Source organism: Alligator mississippiensis, chromosome 6 (assembly GCF_030867095.1).
Source record: "Alligator mississippiensis isolate rAllMis1 chromosome 6, rAllMis1, whole genome shotgun sequence".
NCBI lineage: Eukaryota > Metazoa > Chordata > Crocodylia > Alligatoridae > Alligator > Alligator mississippiensis.
The window spans coordinates 95169179-95192512 of NC_081829.1; the positions used below are offsets into that span (position 1 = coordinate 95169179).

Genomic DNA, 23334 nt, shown 5'->3' on the forward strand with positions numbered 1-23334 from the left:
AAGAAACCCCGAGATATATTCATAATGGAAACCCTGACCCAACCTTAACTATAGCACGCCATAATCTGATCTGCGTGTGAACTAACTCCCATCGTCTCAATGGTATTTATCTTACTTTAACTCCTGTTACAAAAGGGTTGAGTCATAGAGCAGTGCTAGCCAAGTCGCAAAAGTGCAAGGCTTGCTAAAACTCTGCTCAAGGATAAACAGGCTCTGTCCTAAACCAGGTTACGAGCAAGGCGCTCCACGGGCACTTTGCTAGCCAGACTCCAGGTCCTCCGGACAATGGCGTTTTCCTCCACGTCGCAGAGAATAGGACGGTCCTGTCAAAGGGACTAGAAAAGCAAAGCGCCGCTCTTCAGTTCATGGTAACACGTATTAACCGGGCCCCGAGAAACCCGATACGTTAGCAACCCCATGTACGGCGAGCGACCCAATCACACTGCAGCGTGTCAGAAGAAAAGGAAAAGCATATACTCTGCATGCAGATTAGTCCTGAAACTGGGTCACTTCTTGCTTTTGGGGGGGTGGGGGAGAGGAAAGGGGGACTTCTTTTTCAGACCCTTTTGGGCCTTCACCCAGAGTTTAAACCTACCTGGCGCGGCGTGGCAATTTTTACAGCTGTCCAAGCTGCTCAAACGATGCTGACACGGGCAGCGTGAAAGCATATTGCATGGACAGGGCGGGTAGTTCTTAGAATTCAGTTCACGAGCTACTTACCGGTTCTTTTCTAGTTCATTGTGCGTAGACCTGGAAGAGAAACAAAAATTTGGATTAGCCTCCTTTGACCTCGCTGCACGACAGTCCAATTGCTGCGAGCTGCAAACACTCCCCGCAGTGCATCCCAGCACGCCGGCAGCCACCGGTGTGCACAGCCGCCACGCTGCCCCCTCTCTCGCGCCACTATCCGGAAGCCTAGGGCTTTCGCTCAGATTTGCAAGAAATTTGCCCCCCACATTGAAGGGGGGCGGGAAATGTTTGCAAGCCAGAAAGGAAGGAAATGGTGTGAAGAACAGATGAAGAGTCAGGAGCCCTAGAGAAGCTATTTACCTCTGCTGTGCTTCAGTCTGCCCTTCTATTGATATCACCTCTCACACAGAGGTATTCTGAGACTTAATTAACATGCATAAAATACTTGGAGATTTTTAGCAGGGAGCTGCTCTGAAAGACAAGCCCAGACAAGCCAGACAGTGGGTGGCTAGCTAGATTTGTCCCACGTGCTGTCAGGACCCAAAATATAACTCGGCATTTGGACCTATGAAGGCGGGATGTACTTATGTAGGGACACGAGGAAACAGCATTTTTTCTGCCCTCCTTGCAAGCGATAACCTCTCTCAAGATGCTTCGAAGCATCACGGGCGCTCGAGGCTGACTCACCACCTCACGTCCAGCACCGCTGACAATCAGAGATGCCAGCACCACCGCACACTCACTTATGGTCGGCCATCTGTGCCCTCGAAAAAGGGCGCTCGCTTGTATCACTAGATAGGCCCTGAAAATGCGGACCCTTGTTTTTATACCCATCTAGGCAGCATCAAGCTCCTGCTGAGAAATGAAACTGGTTAGAAACAAAAGAAAAGGCTAGCCTATTTTCCCCCCAATCTATGTTTTAAGAAACCTTCCAGGGCTTACAATCTTCGGTGTTAGTAACACAAGCGAGGTTGTTAAGGATAATTAAATAAAATATAGATGGACTGAAATTCGCAATGCAGCCTTTCACTATACGGTTACCTTAAAATAAGGGCAAAGGAGTCAAGCATTTAATAAAAAAGGATCTATTTTCTGTAATTTGGCATCGCATTTCTTCTGGAGCTCGGAGAAGATTATCCTCTACCCCCTGCCCATCTGGAGGATCCCGCAGGGATTTCTACAATTAGGGAACTGACTGGAGGACCCACTCCAAGGGAAACCCAGGAATAATTAAGCTCGTCTCAAAAACGGAAAAGCGGGGGGGAGGTTAAAGCAGGCTGAACAGGTGTTAAAAGCTCGGCAGAGACCATGAACAAACCTATATCCACTTGGGAAACAGAACATAGTTTAACAGAATGAGGCCCCTGAGGACCGCAGATTAACGAGGCATCATTGGGACTTGCAGACAGATGAACACGGGCTTTAGCGGCACATCAGTACTGTCCTTGTTTGGCATTGGCTCTTAAAGGCACAGTGCAGCACACTTAAAAAGCTCCCAGAGTAGCTGTTTTCATTTGTCAGCATGCCAATGTCTGCAAAGCCCAAGGAAGGTCCCCTTGGCACTGCACCCCGGTTAAGGAAGCAGTTACTGCTGGTTCTTCTGCTTTTCTGTGCATCTTCTGATCACCGATGAATCCAGAAGCCCCAGGGCTCACGTTTCAAATGGTAGCCTCTAGGTAGCACTCAGCAATTTAGAGATACTCAAGTCACCTGCACGTGCAGCATGCATGAAAGTCTAAACGGGAGCTGTCTGCACTGCAAGGGGAATGGCACCTCGAAGTCAGGACAGCGTCTGCCATGGTCTGTGCCATCCTCATAGATCCTGGCCTGGACAGCGGCACTGCTCAGGGAAGACGAGGAGCTGCTAGCCTCAGTTCTGTGGATCCTGTGACCCTACTAGTCTTTGCAAGCAGCACAGGAGGCCTGAGCATGGAAGTACTGCATTAGGCATTGGCGCTGCACCCCAGCCCAGTGCTCTGGCCCCAAGCATGCAGGGGATTTTGATGCCCATTGAGTCCAGGTGTCTTTTACCTATGTAATACTGAATTGCTTGGCCTGTGTATATGAAATTACTTTCACCTTTCACCGCACAAGTTATTGACCTTAAACCAGCAAAACCCATTTGGCCATGCAACCTAAAATGGAGCTAGGGTACATGTCCCCTCCCTTACACACCAAACCCACCCCTTAAAAAACCTGACCCCAAGTTCTTTGGATCATTTTATTAGTCTTATTTACTGTACGTTCCTGCAAGAGACTTTGCACCCTTCCTGGCTATTACATTAACAGCTATAAAGCCAAAGATATGCAATGGATTGAATTCCTATATTATAATCGAGCCAATTATAAAGGCCAGCGCTGAAAGAACAAAGTTTGGCTCACTGCTGTGAACAAAATTAAAACAGCAGGTTCCCCCTACTCCTCTCACACAGGAGACTCTTTATTACCTATCTTCTTTCCGACAAACAACACAATTGCGAGGGGTCACAGACGTTTCACCAAGCCAGGATATTTATGCTGTGACTTTTAACCATATCAGCAGTGCTAGCTTTCCCACCGCAGCTGCATGCAGACAAAAGAATCTCAAGCAAACACTGAACATATCCTGCTAGGCTGCTCCCTGGGTTACTAGCACCAGTTAAGATGAAGCAAACTGAAAACATTTTTTAAAATGTCAGGTGAGTTCAGATAATCCAAATGGATTTTTTAATTATTCAGCCTGGACAATACATGGTGGAAATGCAGTAGTTTAATTTAATTTTTCACTACTTCTGACTATTGTCTTCTTCATCGTTCAGCTCTATGTGTTACAAAGATTTCTTTGGATTTGAAGCAGGCACTCTTGACATTCAAATGGAGAAAAAAAAAAATAATACATGCATTCATTAATTTTTTTAAATACAAGATTCTGCAAATACAGCCCCCAAAACATAAATATTGGGTCTAAACTGACAATTGAATGATATTTAAAACAAAAATCTTTATTTCTCTGATGACGATCTCTCAAATGTATTTTAACAAAATTACTCTGTCCTTGCAGTAGCCAAACGTGGGCAATGCCTTTGTCCTGCTTTATCTGTGGCAAATTAGGGGATAATTGGGGACACTACCTGGTAGCTGTGCAAAAGGATTGTTTGTGCACTTTTCTGAAGGTTGGACATACACTTGGATAGGATGATTTAGATAGGGATGATCCTGCCTTGATCAGGGTTGGACTAAATGACCTACCGAGGTCCCTTCCAGCCCTACTTTTCTATGATTCTCTCTAATCATCAGCTAGCAACCAGGACAAGAAGTCAGGCTATAAGATTATCAAACTAAAGGCAAATATTCAGAATTACAGAATACCCTTCTGATCAAACAACAAAATTATTATTGCATTATATAAAAAGAGACGTTGGCCGCTTGATAACCTGAACATTTTGTATCTACAGTTACAAGCCACCTTCGAGGTACTGTGCTACGACTACATAGGCAAGGTGCGTTTCTCTGGGTTGCGTGCGCGTGTCACTTTGCACGCTTGTCAGCGCCACGTGTAGAGTCGGCCTTGCTATTGTTAACAAGCAGTCGCATCACGGTCAGGAACTGAACTAAGGGAGTCCACATGCATGCCGCCACCCAGGCTAAGCACAAGGACATCTGCCACCAGCAGCAGGGGCCAGCAGGTACAGACAAATTCCTATCGAGACAAGAAGTCCCCAGCATATTTGTCTTGATTTTTTTTTATTTGGCTATCCCAAATCCCCTGTTCCCAAACTTCCTTCTAAACATCAGCAAGGGAACAGGAAAATGCATTATAGTTTTAAAAAGTCAAAATGTGCTATAGAAAGATATGCTATAGAAATATATATATACAGCTATATATGGTCATGGCAGAAAAGGGATTCAATACACTGGTCATTATGCAGAATCAATCTAATTGGCAATGCCCCTTTAAATCTGACTCAAGTCTTTAAAGAAGGGGAAGGAAGGACCCTACTTCAGATGGTCTGGCCGGGCTCATGCAGAGAGAACTAGAAGTTTCCCGCATAAGATGTTCAAGAAACAATTTGACAAAAAAAAGAGAGCAGTCAGCCAATTCCCCACCGGCTCTGTTACCAGGATGAAGCTAGAAAGGGACGGGCTGGAATAACGGCTTCCCAATGCCTTTGCCAACACGGGAGTCTAGCAAAGCTTGCAAAATAACAATAGGACATGATTTGCCAAATTTTGGAAACAATGACTATTGACCACTATCACTTACTAGCCAATTCCTCCCCTGTTTGCAAGTTAGCCGCTATGCTCCAATACGTAACTTTACTTCAAGCCTGTTCTAATAAACTTAGAACAAGTTGCGGAGAATTCTCCTTATGAGCTATCATTTTTTTCCTCAGTTTAGCTCAATTTAAATAAAATATGTTGAACCACGGCACGTGAAAGTTGCATCAAAACAAGTCAATGGTCAGGGCCAATTTATTCTCTCTAAACCAACAATTTCATGAATACCTCACTGCCTTCCAACATACAGCAGGCGACAGCTGGGAAAATACATGCTGTATTCTTTATAAATCAACAGGATGTTTTAACCTCCACCTCCGCCCACAAAGGAGTGAAAATTATATAACACCTGTGATCCCAGCAGAGTCTAGACCAAAAATTCAATGCAAAACTCGGGTGCTTCAGGGCAAAGATTCACCCTTCACGTAGAGATGGAGTAGGTGAGTATATGCAGTGAAGAAAACAAGGTTAGGGTAGGTCGAGACAGCACTGCAGGTAGACTATGGGGCTGCAATACTGGCTACAGACTGGAATGGCAATGGGTGAGTTTAGGGCTTTGAATCATTGTACATATGGACCTTCGAGCTAGTGCAGTTGGAGGCCAGGGGACTCCCTCCCTAGTGTAAAGGTTTCTGTGCCACCATTTCACCCCATACAAAGCTCTGCTCTGAGCTCCAGGATCAGGACCCGTTGCTCTCGATACCATACAAACACAGATCCAAGACTGTTCTTGTCCCTCAAACCAAATACAAAAGCTATCCACCCGCCCCTCTTCCAATGCTAAGGTCTATAACGAACACTGTATACAACTAGCCCAGACATCATTCCCATTAATAAAGCTACCCTGAAAGAGGAGAGCACGTTGGGAAGTTCTACTGCACACGCAGACCGTTCCAACGTCTCCTCACCTTGGCCATGCCCTCTCAGCCTGGTCAGGTTGCCCCAACCCCTTCATGTCCCTCCACTGACCCCTCTTTTCTGCCACATCAAATATCAGCTGCTTGTTCTTGGCTTCACGGCCCTTTCCAATTTGGCGCCCGCTACTATTCTCTCCGATGCCAGTCCTCAACTCTAACCTTCCATCACGTCCTCCAACAAATGCCTTGATGCTTTCTTCCACCCCTTCAACGTGCATCAGCCTCTCCTTGAACAAATTCAAAAGTCATTTCCAACTCCCTCCTCACAACTGACCTCTGCTGGAAATTGCCAACTGATAATGAGGAGGTAGAAAGGAAGTAGAGATGCTGAGCAGCTCTCTCTCTAAATAAGCTGACCCCAAACCTGTGCATGTAGGTGCTAATCACATGCCGAAGGAAGCTGGAGTGCCACCACACTCCAAAGACACAGACAAACACCCAGTCTACGAGCCGTGGGCCTGATGCAAAGCACGTCAACAGAAAGGTTTGGGATGAGGCTTGCCTCTGTTACTCCTGTCTGACATCCCACTTTCTACCTGCATTTGCTTTCTGTACCTTATCCTGGGGGCTATAGCCCCCTTGTAAGATGGTCCCTGCTATAAAGCATCTGCACAGCATCTTGCACCTCCCGCATCTTGGCAGATGCCTCCAAGACCATCATAATACAAGTAGTAAAAGCACAACCTGTGCATGAAATCCCAAATCTTTCCACCAACCTGGGAGAGTTCAACGCTGGGATTCAAAGGCAGCTCAGGGAGTTGTATGCCCCACTCAGCAGAGAAGGGGACACAGCCGCTGGCATCCATGACTGTTCATTCATCTTTGGAAAACTCACTTGCCTCAGCTATCGACCCTCACCAGGGTACCCAAGCACCGCAGAAGATATGTGCTCACAGCACCGCTGGGAGAGAAGCCAGTGCTATCCCTGCTCAGACAGGGGAGAAACCAAGACACAAGGAGACTAAGTGACTGTTCCCAATGCCACCCAGGGAATCTGTGCTGAAGCAAGGCCTCTGCAGTCCCAAACCAGCACCCTAGCCACCAAGTCACCCTTCCACTCAGAGGGCAAGGGGTGAAATAACAGCACCATCGGATGCTCGGACCCAAGAGGGAAGATTGGAGGGGTGGCAAGCTGCCCAACGCATTGCGGACTTTGAATAGGAAAATGAAAACCCCAAGCACATGTCCTCTCCTGATAATAAACGATCCAACACTGCACTCGGACACTATGGCACGAGGCACCAGAGAAGAATCGAGAGATAAAAGCCAAGTAATATTATTCTACGGATAAAACCCCGTTAGATAGGGCACAGTGCACTACCCACAGGTGGTGAAGGGGGTGTCCGAGCAGAGAATAGCCCAGAGTCATGCAGTCAATTTGCCAGGGAGGTGGGGAAGGCTATGAACAGTGCTACTGTCCTGTGTTATACACCACAGATCTCCCATGGAGTCTGAGAAGGCTGGAAGACAGGGCTGGGGGGCATCTGCATCCCTCCACGCCACCACTTGCAAGCATTTTATCTGGGAGCCAGAGTACACCCTTAATTAGGACACAATGAGGATTCCCCTGCAGGGGTCCACAGCTGGTGTGCCCTCCTCCTGCATGGTCAGATCCTCAATGCCTCCTCCCCCGGACAGTGCTGGGACGCAGGCACTCTCCAGCCACCTCTGATCACCAACCTGTTGGGCAGAACTGCCCTGATGGCCACAGGGAATGGTGCCCGCCGAATGAGCAGCTATTCAATATCTGGTTTTCTCCTCGCTGGCCTGTGTGGCCTCATGCCAAACCCTGCTCTGAACACAGAATTCGTTTTCTCCCAGGCTTTTCTACAATGCTCACTGAGGGCAAAAACCAAGTGCTTCCCAAATCAAAACAAGTTTATCCTCACAGCTCCCCATTTTACGTAAAGCAGGGGTTCCCATGCTGTGGTACGCGTACCCCTGTACACCAGACATCTCTGGGGGGCACGGGGGAGAAATAACGTAAAGGTGGATTTAAGTGCCAATTAGAATGAAAATTAAGGGCTGAAAATATAAACTGAATGCTGATAGGGGTGTGCGGACAGCTGGTAAATCTGGAAGGGAGTATGCAATAAGAAAAAGTTTGGGAACCTCTACTGTAGAAGAAAGCAGAGCGAGATCTAGATTTCCCAATAAACAGCAGGTATCCTGTTGGAAGCTGCGGAGACCTTCTTTTCCAGAGTACTTCGCATTCGTACGTTCAAAGTACAGCTCCCAACGACTGCATGTGCCCAGCTTCAGGAAAGCAGACCCACAAGCTGGTACCCAGAGGCTGCCTCCCATTTTCACGTAACCCGTCCCCATCCGTTTTCCAGGCAGCCCTAGTCTCCATGTCCCAGTCCCCATCTCTCCTTCCCTGTACAATATTAGCCCCTTTGCTCAGCCCGTCTCTGACCCCATCGTCGTCATCACTCTCCTCCCCTAGCCCAGTCCTGTCTCCACACTCTGCCTGGCCAGTCCCAGTTCCCTCCTCTACTGTCGTTCCTCATCACATCTCTCTTTCCCATCATCTCGCTCCCAGAAGCTTGTCTCAACTTCTCCCTGCCTTGGGGGTGGAACTGCAGTGGGTTTCGTATTTTTAAAGCGACTCTGCTGAACCTTACCAGCTTGCCTGTCCCACAGGTTGAGGAGCTTTGCAGACCTACAACAGTGGTGCTCAAACTTTTCATCCAGCGGGCTGGATGGGCAGTGCCTGATCCCTCTGTGGACTGGATCCAACCAGTGGACCAAACCCAGTGCCCAGGGCAGGCAAAGCAGGACCCCGTCTGGCTATGCAGAGTGGGATGGGGAGCAGCTGGCCCCAATCAAGCCCAGCACAGAGTGGGGGGCTTGGCTTAGCCCCAACCTGGGGGGGGAGGAGGAGGAGGGAAGGGAAGAGCATGTCTCAGCTGTGATCCAGCACCCCCCCCCACCACATAAGGAGGGGGTGTAGCCCAGCTCCCAGGAAGAAGGGGGCATGGCCCAGCCCCAACCTGCCTGGGTGGGAGGGAGGGGGTATGGCCAGGACCTTAAGGTGGGGGGAAGGGAGGGAGAAGGGGGCATGGACCAGCCCTGAACCAGCTGCACAGGAGGAGGGGATGTGGCCTGGCCCCAACCTGGCTGCACAGGGGGAGGGGGTATGGCCCAGCCCTGATATGACGGTGTGTGGGGCGAGGGTCCCACCACATGAGGCGTGGGAATTCGGCAGCATGGAGGGGTGGCAGCGTTAACTGCCACTGCTCCCCACTACCAATTCCCTGACCCTCAGGGAGTCCTGCAGGCCACAGGCTGAGCATCTCAGCCCTATAACATAGGAAGCAGCTTCTTCATACCTGCATGAAAATCCCCGACAGGGAACGGAGATGTCGAAGTCCTCGGAGACCCCTTCTGCATGCCAGCTGGGAGGGATTCTACTGGCACGTGGACGGACAGAACGGCTTCACGCCACCTGCACGGTAGGTGCCCAAAACCCAAAAAGGTAGATGCTAAATATCTTAGCATCTTATGATCCAGGACTGAGTCAAAGCCTCCTGGACAAATCAAGTGAATGCAAACAGACAAGCAAGCTGGAGGTTTTGCAGAAATAAGGGACCTGCCACACTGAAAATCAAATAATTCAATTATATATCATTATTCATGCAAACAAAATCATTGTTTTTCTGTCCCCCCCCCGTTGCACATCTGAACACACTGGAAGTCAAAGTCAAGCGAGTGCCTGTCCTCCTCCCAGCGAGGACCTCGGGATCAGGGTCTCAGACTGAGCACTGCACTTCCAAAGCACAGCCATTGAGGCTGTTCAGGAAGGAGGATATAATCAGTGGATAAAGCACAGCACTGGTCTAGAAGCCTACCTTCCATAGGCTTTCAATAAGACTTAGGAGCTTAAGTGCTTATTAAAATGGAGCATTTGTGCTTTGGGATTCCTCTCGTAGGGATGGTATAACCTGCAGAGCCCTCTAACCTGCCCGACACCTCGACACAGCGTGCGACAGTCGAGAGTGGACTCCAGAGGTCTCAAGTCCCAGTCCTGTGCCCTGCATCCTGCACCTCGCTTCCTTGCTCGTCAGGGATGATCCAGATGTAGCTATGCCTATTTTTTTCTATGCATTTTCCCATGCTTCTGGGCTTTGCTGGTTGTACCTCCTCTCCTTCCTGCTACACGTGGCAAGGTGTTTTTAAGCCCTCCTGGAGGCGCTGCGTGTTGGCCTCGAGGACTTTGACTGCGGGGTGCCCACGCTCCTGCTGGGACCACAGCCAGGGTCCACGTGGGGTCAAGTCTGACTGTAGAGTTTAGATTCTGGATCGTATAGGATGGTTTGGGTAGGCACGATCCCCCATCAGGCAGGTGGTTGGACTAGACAGCTTCTGGAAGTCCCTTCCAGCCCTAGTTCTCTACGGCTCTCACACACTGCAGCATTGTTTTTTCTGGAAGATGGTCACAGCCTCAGCAACATCCAGTGAAAGGCACAACTCTGTTTTGAGGAAATGCAGCTGGCAGAGACCAGAGCGGACTGCTCCTGCCCCGCGGAGCCTCCCCCAAAGGGCTGCGAGTTCGCTTGAGTCGCATCAGGAAGACGGAGCTATTGGTTTCCAAGGGCCATTGTGCTGAAACTAACTGGGCTTGAAAACCAGCAGTTGTGGCTGGGCTTTCTCTACTGCTCAGGCTTGCCAGCTTCCTCTCTTACTCCATCAATGTGGCTGTTATGTAGCATTTGCCAACTCTAGATCGAAAAGCCTTAACAAAGGAAGGAGGTGATCATTTCTCTTCACTTTACACTCGAGGGAACTGAGTCTCAGAGTTGCCTCAGTTCGCAAGACGGGCCCAAACCCGGAACAGATCCCAAGTCCCCTGACTTCCACGCCTGTGCCCCATCGGATCATAGGAAAGCAGGACTGGAAGGGACCTCACGAGGTCATCTTGTCCAGTCTTCTGCTCAAGGCAGGATCAACTCTTGACCAAACCATCCCATCCAAACATCTGTTCAACCTGCTCTTGAAAATTTCCGAGGATGGATAGTCCACAACTTCTCTTGGTAGCCAGTACCAATGCCTGATCACCTTCAGAGCCAAACAGTTTGTCCTCACCTCCAACCTAAATTTCCCCTGCTGCAGCTGTTGCTCATAGTCTTGTCACTTAAAGCCACGGAGAAAAGTCCATCTCCATCCTCTCTATATTACCATTTAAAGACTTACCAAATCCTCCCTCAGTCTCTCCTTCTCCAGAATAAATAACCCTAGTTCTTTCACACTTTCCTCATAAGCCTTGCTTCCCAGACCCCTAATTATTTTTGTTCTTTTGTGCTGGCCTCTTTCCAGTCTGTCCACATCCTTCTTGAAGTGTGGGGCCAGAACTGGACACAGTGCTCCAGGTGAGGCCTCACCAGTGCTGAGTACTTGCAGGTGCCACTCCTGTGAAAGAAACCCAGTATGCTGTTGGTTTTTTATGCAACTTGAGCACACTGTTAGCTCATCTTTACCTTATGGTCCACTGTATCCCCCAGGTCCTTCTCTGCAATACTGCAGCCTAGGCAATCATTCCCCAGTTGGTACTTGTGCATGCAATTAATTCTGTCCCAAGTGCACTTGTCCTGGCTGAATCTCATCTGGTTGCTTGCAAACTATTTTTCCAGTTGATCCATGTCATTCTGGATCCTAGCCCTGCTCTCCAGAGTATCTGCAACCCCACCCAACTTGGTGTCATCCATAAATTTGCTAAGTATGCACTCAATCCCATCACCCATGCCATTAATGAAGATATTAAACAATGACAGTCTGTTCCAGCAGATGGGGGTCTCTCTCAGACCTCATGAGTCTGAGAAACAAAGTTCAATAGTGTATTCTCAATTATCCCCTGGACTGAGACGCCTCCTCCCTCAGCTATGGTAGCATAACAGAGGGAAGGATTTGGCCTACAGCTCTTGTTCAGCTCAGAGGAAAGAGCTGCTCAGTGCACATGCTGGTTCCTTAGGAAGGAAGCAAGGTATAAACAACTGCCTTAAATCACTGAAATGAAAGTCTATGAAATCAAATTAGGATCAGAGAAGGGAAGTGGAGTAGACAGCACAGAAATGAGAGATGGGAAAATATCCAGAGGGGTGGAAAATGCAGGACTGTTCCCTTCAAAATGATCAAGGGGATAGCATCACATAAATACAAGCGCCAGGCAAAGGCCAGCCAAGTGCACAGCCCTGGAGACCTACAGGCTTCGAACATGAGAACCCAAAAGAGTAGACAAAAAACAGATCAGATCTTTGTGGGATCCAACAGGGAGGGAACTGGGAGTCAGTTCTCCCCAAGGGAGACAAACAGAAGCCAGGCTTTGAATTCAGACTGCCCAAAAGACCTGGGAGACAATGCAGTTGTAGTAACTCCAAAAAGGAAGGCAATTAACTCAGCAGGGTGACATGCAAAGGGGGCCGGGATGCTCAGGCCACAGCGAAGAATACATCTTAAAGCTCAACCAAGACCCGGGGTTAGAACAAGCACAACTGCTTCTCCTTCGCAGCCTCCTACCAGGAGAAGAGGCAGGGTGCCAGGTTAGCCAGTGCTACAGGTGGCAATGTCTCTGCGGAGGCAGAGGGGTAAAGGCAGCAGGACTGTGAGCAAACACAAGCTTGTGAACGGTGGACGAAGCCTTCCAGAGAGGAGCAGACACAGCAAAGGTAAAAGGAAGGCGAGACAAAAAGTTTGATGAAGGCAGCATACTAATTAAACCCGGGAATCCACTGTGTACTGTACACCAGGTCACTTATTAGAGGAATCAAAATAAGACAGATGATGAGGCACTAATAGCCAGCCTCGTCATTCTACAGCTCCCAAATAGCTGGGGCGTCTTCTATACATACTTCAAAAAGCCAGGGATGCTTGCTGAGGTTTCCTTTCATTGCTCCAGCGCAGAAACACCCTCACCACGGTAAGAGTAGATCAGGCACCAGTGGTTCCACTACACACCTCTTATCCTGGAAAGGGCCAGACAAAACGGAGCGGAGTATACCCGAGCCCACCTAGCAATGGTACGACTGCAAAAAAAGGAGACCTGCTCACATCACTTTGACAACAGCTCCAAAAGGATTTCCTATAATTAATCAGTGCGCAGGAGGTTGTTGTGGGCTGATGGACCTCAAGCCATGGAGAAGAATAATTTACAGGCAGAAGATACCGCAGTAATGATAATAAATAAGTTATATCCATGCAGCATATCAGCCTGATTCTCATTTACATCAAGCCCTCCCCCATAGCTCTAGCAGTGTAAAGGGGCCTTAAATTACATTTACAACCACTAAAGTATCTTGCTATAAATGAAAACTAGGCTCAGAGTAAACTCCATCCCTGCTGCGTTACTGCACAGCTCACCCATAGTACAGGGCTGTATGGGCCATGTTAATAATAAATAAAGCACTACCTGGAGAGCATTATTTCTAGCTCTGTGGGCTTCTCCCACATGAAGGGTTGTAAAATAAGCAAGGTGACAAGGGGCAACAGGAGCTGCACACCGAAGACCTGCTAAAGCCAGGCCTTTTTTTTTTTTTTTAATTCTGTGCCATGACTTACACTCTTGACTGACTTTAGCTGGGACCCTCCTAATGTTCTTGATTTCTCCTCTTACCGTGGCAATCGTGGTATCACAGCATGGTGCCCTCCAAGCTGTTTGCAACAGACAGTTTGAAAACCCGTAAACTGGGAATTTTTTCCACTGCCAGTCACAGATGCAAAATCACAAGTAGAGATGAGGAAAGCCACAACTCATGTCGCTGGTTCCAGATGCTCCAGCATGGCACATGGCTTCCTTGTCTTTTCTTGCACGTGTGGATGAGGTCTTGGAGACCAATTTCCAAAAGACACCCGGATCTGGTCCTCTACTCCTCTATTGACCAAATCCATCCCCGACTGTTGAAGCCGATGGAATTACAGCACGGGAGAATCTGGCCCACTGTGTGCATAGCAGTTTCCCTGCTGTCCAGGGCTCTCTCTATACTGCCTCTATACTCTGTTACAGGTATGACCCAATGCGGGTGCAATCAAACCAGAAACTACTTCCAGACGACACCCACGCTCCTGTACTAACATGCAGATAATCCAGCTGAGAATGAATTCAGCTCTGGCACTGAGCGCTTACATGCTCGCCTCTTCTTGATGAAGGCAGAATTTGAGGCAAGGTGTTTAGGGACACAAGGAATGGAGGGAGGGGGAAACCAGCAGTCTCTTTTCACATCAGAATATTTAAAACTTCACTGACATTTCTTAAAGAAACGTGCCCATTAGCATTTGGCCATGTTCTCTTTTGTTCATAATGCCCTCGCACCGTCTTAAATAAGGAAAACCATCTCCCCTCACAGTTTGTCCTGCCTCCATCTGATAAATGATCTTCTTCCTCAGTCCTCCCAAAGGCTGCATGTTAATGTGATCGCATAGATGCCCTCTTACCCCCAGCGAAGCAGGATATAGTCCATCTGGACATTAAGGGGACACTGTGAAGGTCTCAAAACCAAAGGAACAGCAGTGGATTCCTCCTTTGACAGTGGATCATGGAACGGAAAGAAGCCATTTGAGTCACCAAGCCCAGCCTCCAGCCGTCTTGGATCTGCTCATTACATCATCAAAACTAAAGAGCATCAAACTGGGTCACAAGCAAAACAGCCTGACAGCACCGCGCACGTGTCTGTACAACATGCTGGAGTCCCAAAGGTGCTACAGTACTGCCGATAACAACAGCAACATATTACTTGTAGCAAGGACTATTTGGTCTTGCAAGGCCGAATTATTTAAACACCCTCCCAGTGTTGGGTAACCTGCACCCTAGAGAGGGAAAAGACAAAGGGGGTCAGGGCTCGAGTCAAGGCCCCTTACTCCCGAGTGGAAGCTCGCACTTTTTGCTGTTTCTGGAGAACGATAGTGAGCGCGTGCACATGCATCAGAATCAGACCTCAAAACAAGTAACATGTAGGTCTGGAAGCAGGATGGAGACTTCGGGATGAAGGCACTTCTTGCACTGAGAGGAGGGACCTGAACAAAACAGGGGTGGGTGTTAGGTGCAGAGAAGTGGGAGACAAAGACTTTTGGGTAAATCTGGTATGTTTATTAGACCAACTAAAAGGAAGTGGGGGAGCATTCCCAGCAGATAAGTCATTTTCCTCCACCACTGGCTCCCTGCATGACCTTGGCCAAGTCACTTAGCCCCCCCTGTGCCTGAAGTCCACTGTAGTGGAGGAGGGCAGGAGACTGGGGAAGAACAAAGAGCAAGGGTAAAAGTAAGAAAGACTGTTTTAAAGAGGAAGAGAAGCAGGAGTGGTGGGGGGGGGAGGTGGGGTAAGCATTGTGTAATAATGGGAAAAGAAAATGGCTGAAGTCAAGTTATGACCCAAGCACAAAGTGTAGTGGTCAGGGTGTCGATGTGGGACTTGAGACCCGGGATCAGATTCTCGTGGCACCCCCTGCTACCCGTTCAATTCACAGCAATAAAGACAGACATCACTTTTTGATGCTTCAGAAGCGGGTGGGGGAAGGACTGGCCCCATGAGCAGCCATCAGCTGTCACCTCTATGTGCTCCTTCAGCGACAAGGCCACTGAACCAGAGTGACATTAACCCTGAACAGAAGTGTTAACCTGACAAGGGTTTTGCTACACTTATAGGAACAGTTACACCACAACAACTTATACAAGTATCATTCTACACTGAAACAACTGTTGCCTCCCTCCATAACCTCATATATCCTTGTCTGTTGAGATAACAGGTTATTTTCACCTCTCCGCCTCCCCAGGATGCTGCAAGGGAAAATATGTTAAAGACCAGGAGAAGCTCCAACCCTACCAACCAACTAAGTAGCATCTAGAGTATGAATCGCTTGGCCTACTGGAGGCTAAAATTGGCCCTCTACTCATCCTGGCTACATGGTGAAGTCACCCCATACGGTGTCAAATCTGGCTTACTTCAGCACCAGACAGCTCAAGGTTTGCTTGTGGCTAGACAAGTCACACCTTCTTATCTTCAATGCCAGCGTCTGGGAACCTGTGGCATGTAAAGCTGTTCCCTGAGGCAGTGGCGGTTCCCTGGGCAGGTAGTCCCTGCCTGCCCCTCTCCCCAGGCAGTCAGGACACCATGTACAAACTCATTTAAACACTGAACTCTCGAGTCCTGGAAGAAGCAGCATCTCTTCTCCCTTCCCAAAGGAGCTTTAAGAGGGCATGAGAGTTGGGCACCACAGCTGCAGAAAAGCAGCAGCAGACAACCTGAGAATGGACATTAGAAGTGTGAGCAACAACACTGCAAACTGGGGTACAAAACACAGGTGGGAAAGGACTGTTAAATGGAGAGAAGAAAAGGTTTGGTAGGGATGAAAGCCACAGAAGAAGGGACACAGACAGTCAGATTTTTAAAAGCTCCAATGCAGATGGATATTTGAACACCACGCTGCCAGTCTCAGATCTTTGAAATACCTAAGCCCACTGCAAGGGCTTGAAAAACCTGCCTCTGTGCTCAGCAGCAGAGACGGGGTGAAGAGAACAGAACAAAGAGAAGGAGCCATAATTCAATCAATCCCAACTCTTGAGAGTGGTGGGAAGATGCTCCATGTACTTGGCCTTCAGGGTGTTGATCACCCACGGTACCACATGCCTTCATTGGGAGCCGAGAGCTCCCAGCACCCATCAAATGATGCATGGCACTTCCCAGGATCAGCCCCCAAATGTTTCTGAGATCACACGGGCTTTGCTGCATGCCTGGGAGTTTTACAAATGCAAATGATGAGCTAATATTATAACTGAATTTCTGATTCTCTTACAAATCTTAACTTCGTTAAACTGATTGTATTTTGGGGGGAAAACGTATCAGTTAGTATCCATGCTGATTACTGTATTTCCTGCTCATGTAGCATTTTAAATGGATTAAAGTCTTCCTATACCATTATTCAGAATTCATAAACAAAATCAGGACACTCCTCAGTTCAACAACTGTCAAATAACGGGGACTATTCATTTCCACCGATAGCAAGAAGGTTCACAGAAGCATCTCCCGGTCAGACAAAGGGCCGCGAATCTATTGATCAAAGCATAACCCCGCTCCGTATGTTTTATTCTCCTCTCACAAGTCAAGCACTGTCCCTCAAATGGCTGCTCCCTCGCACACAGCAAATAAACAACACAGAGCAACTCATTTTCATCTCAGAGGATTGGAAATCATCCTAGACTTGTTAAATCTGTTTAAAAAAAAACCAAACATCAAATGATGTTAGGGATTTAACTTATTCCTTTGATCTACTTAAACATTAAGGCATTTTGTACTCTGCCGCCTCCCTTGTTACCAGCCATGCTGGCCCTCATCCTGCACTTACACAGCTGCTCGAGCACCGAGCACACGTGCAGTCTTGTTGGCTTCCACAGAACTGGCCATGGACTGAATCGGGTGCCGTGGCTGCAGGACCGTGACCTTGGTATGCAACGCCAGCCATGGAAGGCCTTGAAAACACTCGTGCAAAAAAGACACGGGCTCTAAACCCACCGGCGACTCTGGCTTCCAAGGGACTGCCCCACGGACACAGCAAGCTGGTGTGCTCTGCCAACTGCAAGATCAGGCCAAAGCTGAGAAGGGAGAAGACATCCTGAACCAAAATGCCCTACTTAAAGCCACATCAAGTGAGTAAAGGAAAAAACAGACAAAAAACAAACAAACAAACAAAAAACCCAGATGCTGCTTTTTTCAGATGACTGCACTCCTATTTGGGGTATGAACAGAAAAGAATAAATCTCACAGTCTTTGGAAAAGCTTGCATAGTTATGTAAGTACATGTACATACACATGCATATAGATATCTAGAGAGAGATCTCTCTATACACAGCACTGTTCAGAGGGTAGTGGAGGAGTCTTTTTTTTTTTTTTTTTCTTTTTACACATGTAAAAGGACAGGCTCTCTACTGCTCCGAAGCGCCTGGGTGACCGTGCAAGGGAGCAAATCGGGACAAAACAGCTGCAACATCCAAGCTGCAGATTTAGGAAAATGCTCAGACTGAAGCGCGTAAAAATCTATTTCCATTTTTTCCTCTTTAATGAAAACAAGAACCTCTAGGCTTTATAGAAGTGTTAGCCACCTAGCCCAAGATGGATTTAAAATGAGGACATTTGGTTCATTTAAAACACACCAACTAAGGAAAAACAAAGAAGGCAACTGTGTTTTGTTAGATCTGCTTGAGAGAAACATCAGTCCATCATGCTGAATATTGCCAAGTTCATCCCTGCACTCGAACGCAGGCTGCCCCACATCTTTGTTACTGTTGAAGAGGCTACACATCAAGGTAAAACTGGATGTCTTAAAAAACACAAGCAGAAACTTTGGTTTTCACTCCCTAAGCAAAACCACATTTTGAACATTAAAGCTCATTCAGATGCCCCATCTAGAAATACAGTTCCTACGTGAAGGAGAATTTGATTTCTGTCAAAAAGAGACTAATTTAAACCTATTTTTAAAAGGCCTAATGCTACAAAAGTCACACAAAACAGACTGCAGCAATCAGGGGTCACCTGGGACTTCACAGCTGTCACTACCCTGCACACTACGGTTGCAGGAAATGCCAGTGATTTCTTACCACAGCCCAGGCTCCTATGATCTGAGCTGAGCAACATTCGTTCTCTCTTTGCTGCGTAAGGTCTGCAACATGCAGCCAGCCAGACCCAGTTTTGCCCAGTTTCACCCGGTAGTGATCACTAGGAATACACCACACAAGGCATTTCTTGACAATGTTTGCTGCTCTCTTAAATAGTACCAAAACTCATGCCAACGCCAAAGCCAAACATATGCCTTCGTCCTTCATACCAGGCACACAAAGAAGGCATTAAAAAATCCCACAAAATATCCCCTCTATTTCTTTGTGGCCTTGGAGATCTTGAGATACTGTGCACATCCTGCCAACTAACTTGCTGGTCTAATAGCAGCACAACACGAAGGAAGCGTCTCAGGGCTCCATACTGGCAGCGTAGTCTGAGCGCTCAGCTGTGGGGGAGCAGGACTGACTCGCCTCGTTTTTCAGCAAAGGCAGGAACTGGAACCGTGGGTCTGCTGAGGGCTCTGCTTCCAGCCCTCTTTTGCCAATGGTCAAGCCACCATTACCAGAGCCTTTGAGAGGTAGAACAGGGGAAAAGGAGTAGTGAGCCTTCAGGGCATCCTACACGGGGCAAAACAGATTCCAGTCCTGCAGAATCACTTCCCAGCAGAGGCAGAAGCTACATAAGATTTGGGTCCGGGATCAAGGGGGAACTGAAAGCAAGCAGAACTGCCCTGAAAATCACCAGAGAAAGCATTGCAGAGCTGCAGGATGCAGAGAGCACCCCCACCCCCTCAGCCCACAGCAAACCGCTGATGATGCCGTTTGGCCCGGATTGGAAGGCCTTCCCCACATCAAGACGTCCCAACACTACTGAGAGCCACGTTTATCACGTAGCTTCAGAGAACTGGAGCAAAAGAAAAATGAACGTGCAAAAACACCCCTACCTACAGCCCCATCCTGACAGCTTTGGGAAAGCAGTATCATTTGAGTGAGATACAATGCAAGTTGACCAAAGAAAAGGGAAGATTTTTGTGTAAAGAACAGCTGCCTAAACCGGAAGCATCCTATTTGAATAAGAGGGATTTATGCTTCCATGGCTTCTTCGTGCCATTAGGAACCAGTAAGAACGGGCCAATTCCTCAGGGACCAGAGCCAGACAGGAACACAGCAGAAAAGCAATAGTTAGAGGCAAAATGGTGGGGCCTCCACCAGCTCTCTCCTGGTTTGAAAGGGTTGGCTGGGCAGGTAACACGGCCTTCTTATAAAATGGTGAACTCCCAAACTGGAGATCTGACACCACCGAGCCGTCACAAACCAGAGAGCTCCTTAAGGCAGGGGTTGAGGGGCTGAAATCCACCTTTCTACAAGCCAAGAATGAGTGAAAGAGACTGAGGTTCCCAAACCTGGAAGCTCACGAAGCACGTAGGAAAGCCAGTGAAGATCCTCCCTTTGATTTGACAAGATCTATTTTGCAGGCACCTGTTCCTTCCTCCGGCTGATGTTTAACATGACGATCCCAAAGGCCTTTAACAAGCTGTATACGTGCGCCCTCGCTGAAACGCAGCACATTTCTGGGATGGATGCTATTTCCCATGATGAACCTCGCTGAAACGCAGCGACTTGTGGGACGGGTGCTATTTAACATGACGATCCCAAAGGCCTTTACATGCTGTGTACACGCACGCTCACCTCAACGCGGCAACTTGTGGGATGGACGGTATTCACCATGACGACCCCAGAAGACTTTACAACGTGTATACACGCACCCTAACCAAAACGCAGCCATGTCTGGGACGGACGCTATTCCACGTTACGAACCTCGCTGAAACGCAGCGACTTGTGGGACGGGTGCTATTGAACGTGACGATCCCAAACGCCTTTAACAAGATGTGTCCGCGCGCCCTCGCTGAAACGTGGTCAACATCACGATCCCCAAAGCCCCCGCGAGCTGTGACTGCAGGGCCGGCACCGCGGCGCTTACATTTTTACCGTCGCGACTCTGCCGCGGACGCGCCCGCCGAACCCGCCGCCCCGTCCCGGTTTCGCGGGGAGCGCAAGGGGACGCCCCTCGGCAGCCCGCTCTCCCGCGCCCCGTACCTGCTGGCCGTGCCGGCGGTGCTGCCCCCGCTGCTGTGCTTCCTGGCCCGGCTCAGCCTGCGCGCCGGCTTGGCCTCGGGGCTGGGGAGCGCGGGGAAGGCGGAGGCGTAGCCGTGCTCACACTCTGCACACAAACACAAGGCGGACAGGTGAGTACGCGAGGCGTGGCACAGGTGGAAACCCAGCTCCCCCCCCCCGCACCCACCCCACCTCACCTCACCCCACCCCCGCCCGGGCCTGGCGAGCCCCGTGTGGGGGCTGGGGACGCCCCCCGCCGCAGGGCAGCCCCGGGGGGCTCGGGGCACCCCTCACCTCGCTCGCGGCGCTCCAGGTACTCGGCCGCCTGCAGCAGGCGCTGCACGTTGATGAGCTGCACCCGCTCCATGACCCCGCGCCCGCCCGCCCGCCCGTTTGTTTACCTCCGCCGCCGCAGCCACGGGGAGGGGCGGGGCCTGCGCCGCGGGGGCGCCTGGGAAATGGAGTCCTCGCCCGCCGCCGCGCGCGCGCGCGGGGCACGCCGGGAAGGCGCCCTAGGGGCACGTGACTCCTCCCCGCGCTCTGCCCGCTCCCCCTCCCCCCCACGCTCGGAGCGCCTCAGTTTTCCCGTCTGTAAAATAGGCGCAAAATCCTGCCTCGCGCGCCAACAGCGAGGGGATTCAAACCCCACCGGGATGGCTGGGCCTAAGGGAGGTCTCCTATGTGTTTGGGGGTTTTCACGTCTCCCTCAGAGGGTGCGGGTTGTGGCCCCCTCCGCTGGGGTGTGGATACGAAACCCACCGTTTTTGGCCGGGGGAGGAAAAACTAACCCGTCCTCCGAGAGAAAAAAACCAGAGGGCGCGCGGGCGCCTGGTTTTGTAGCAGTAGAGGATGGGGGACAACCAGGCGGGCCACCCCACCGGGTTCGGGGTCGGTTGCCTTGCTTCGGCCCCTTATTCGGGACCTCTGGAGACTCGGTGGCCGCCTCTAAGTACATCGGGGCCGGGGTGCCGGGGCACCCCAGGGGAAGACGAGGGCCCACGGTCACAGCGCGGGAATTGCGTTTCAGACTGGACACAAGGACTAACTGCTTTACGGCCCAGCCCCCGCAGTGATCCAGGCGCCGACTCTGGACCCCCGCCAGAAACATCTGGATGCTGCGACCCCCGCTGGCCTCCCGCCCCCGGGACGGGCTGGACCCGACCGCCTCGCCACGTCCCCTCCAGCCCCAACGTCTACATGTAGACGACCTGGCGCACGAGCAGGACGACGGCGGCTGTGGTTCCCCGGTTTCGCCTGCGACAGTCGATGTTGTGTCGGGCCTGACGGTTATGTAGTGTACGGGAAGGTTTGGAGAGGGTTTAATCTCATGTAGTGTTTCGTGTATAAGAAAGTTTGGAGAGGGTTTAATCCCACGTAGTGTTTCCTGTATAGGAAGGTTTGGAGAGGGTTTAATCTCACGTAGTGTTTCATGTATAAAAAAGTTTGGAGAGGTTTAATTTCATGAAGTGTTTCCTGTATAAGAAAGTTTGCAGAGGGTTTAATCTCATATAGTGTTTTGTGTACAGGAAGGTTTGGAGAGGGTTTAATCTCACAGTGTTTCGTGTATGGGAAGATTTGGAAAAGGTTTAATCTCATGTAGTGTTTCCTGTACGGGAAGGTTTGGAGAGGGTTTAATCTCATGTAGCGATGAGTGTATAGGAAGGTTTGGAGAGGGTTTAATCCCATGTAGTGTTTCGTGTACGGGAAGGTTTGGAGAGGGTTTAATCTCATGTAGTGTTTCCTGTACGGGAAGGTTTGGAGAGGGTTTAATCCCATGTAGTGTTTCATGTACAGGAAGGTTTGGAGAGGGTTTAATCTCACATAGTGTTTCGTGTATGGGAAGATTTGGAAAAGGTTTAATCTCATGTAGTGTTTCCTGTACGGGAAGGTTTGGAGAGGGTTTAATCTCATGTAGTGATGAGTGTATAGGAAGGTTTGGAGAGGGTTTAATCCCATGTAGTGTTTTGTGTATGGGAAGGTTTGGAGAGGGTTTAATCTCATGCAGTGTTTCATGTATAAGGTTTGGAGGGGGATGATCCTGCTTCAGGCAGTGGGTTGGACTGGATGACTGCTGGAGGTTTTTTCCGGCCTTACTTCTCTGTGATTTTACATGTTTAAAGGAGTTTGGGGGGTTTCTTCGCAAATGAAGCGCAACACAAATGCTAAGCAACCGGAGTACTGAACAGCTGGTTGAGATGGCCGCTGTCACCTACGCCCTGCTGGCCATTCCCCACCATTCAGTGCCTTTAGGATCATAGGAAAGTAGGGCTGGAAAGGACCTCGCAGGGTCATCTAGTCCAGGCCCCCCAATCAAGGTGGGATCAGTCCTAATTCATCCCTGCCAAGAGCTTGGAAGATATGAAGGACGGAGACTCCTCGGCTTCTCTAGGCAGCCTGCTCCAATGCCTGACCGCCTTCATCGTCAGAAAGCTCCTCCTAATTTCTGCATGCCGACATTTATCTCGAATATAACGATAACCATCTAATCTCTAAATTTCCCCTACTGCAGCTTGAGGCCATTGCTCCTAGTCCAGGTCTTGAGTTAGTTTAGTCCTATCTTTTCTTTTTAGGACAAACTGTCCTGGGCAGTGTGAGGGACTTAGCATCCTGCTGACATCTTTATAGGTTGCTGATGCAGAGCTTTGAACCTTCTGCATGCATAAAACTGGCCTTTAAAATATCTGACCCAGGCACAGGATGAGGCACGGAGACGATCTGTTCCGAATAGCCAAATCCGAATATTCAAATGTCTTAAGTCTGAAAGATTGTCTTAAAAATTTGTAGGCTTTTTATTTTCATTTTTTTTTTAATCAGAGTTAC

At 49.3% G+C, this 23334-nt stretch overlaps 1 protein-coding gene across 3 annotated transcripts in view; it reads right to left on the bottom strand.

Annotated features, from left to right (window-relative positions):
- MXI1 (MAX interactor 1, dimerization protein) overlaps positions 1-23334 on the bottom strand; it is a 75863-nt gene that overhangs the window by 38940 nt on the left and 13589 nt on the right. Inside the window, exons 1-3 of one of the 3 annotated variants that reach the window (XM_014594681.3) lie at positions 20809-20908; positions 20497-20620; positions 721-750 (exon numbers count right to left, since the gene is read on the bottom strand). In XM_014594681.3, the coding sequence (XP_014450167.1) occupies positions 721-750; positions 20497-20620; positions 20809-20881 (227 nt within the window). In that variant the 5' untranslated portion in view covers positions 20882-20908. Of the gene's footprint in view, positions 1-720; positions 751-20496; positions 20621-20808; positions 20909-23334 lie in introns of those variants that run through there. The other 2 variants (XM_006263286.4, XM_059730184.1) reach the window with 2 other exon arrangements.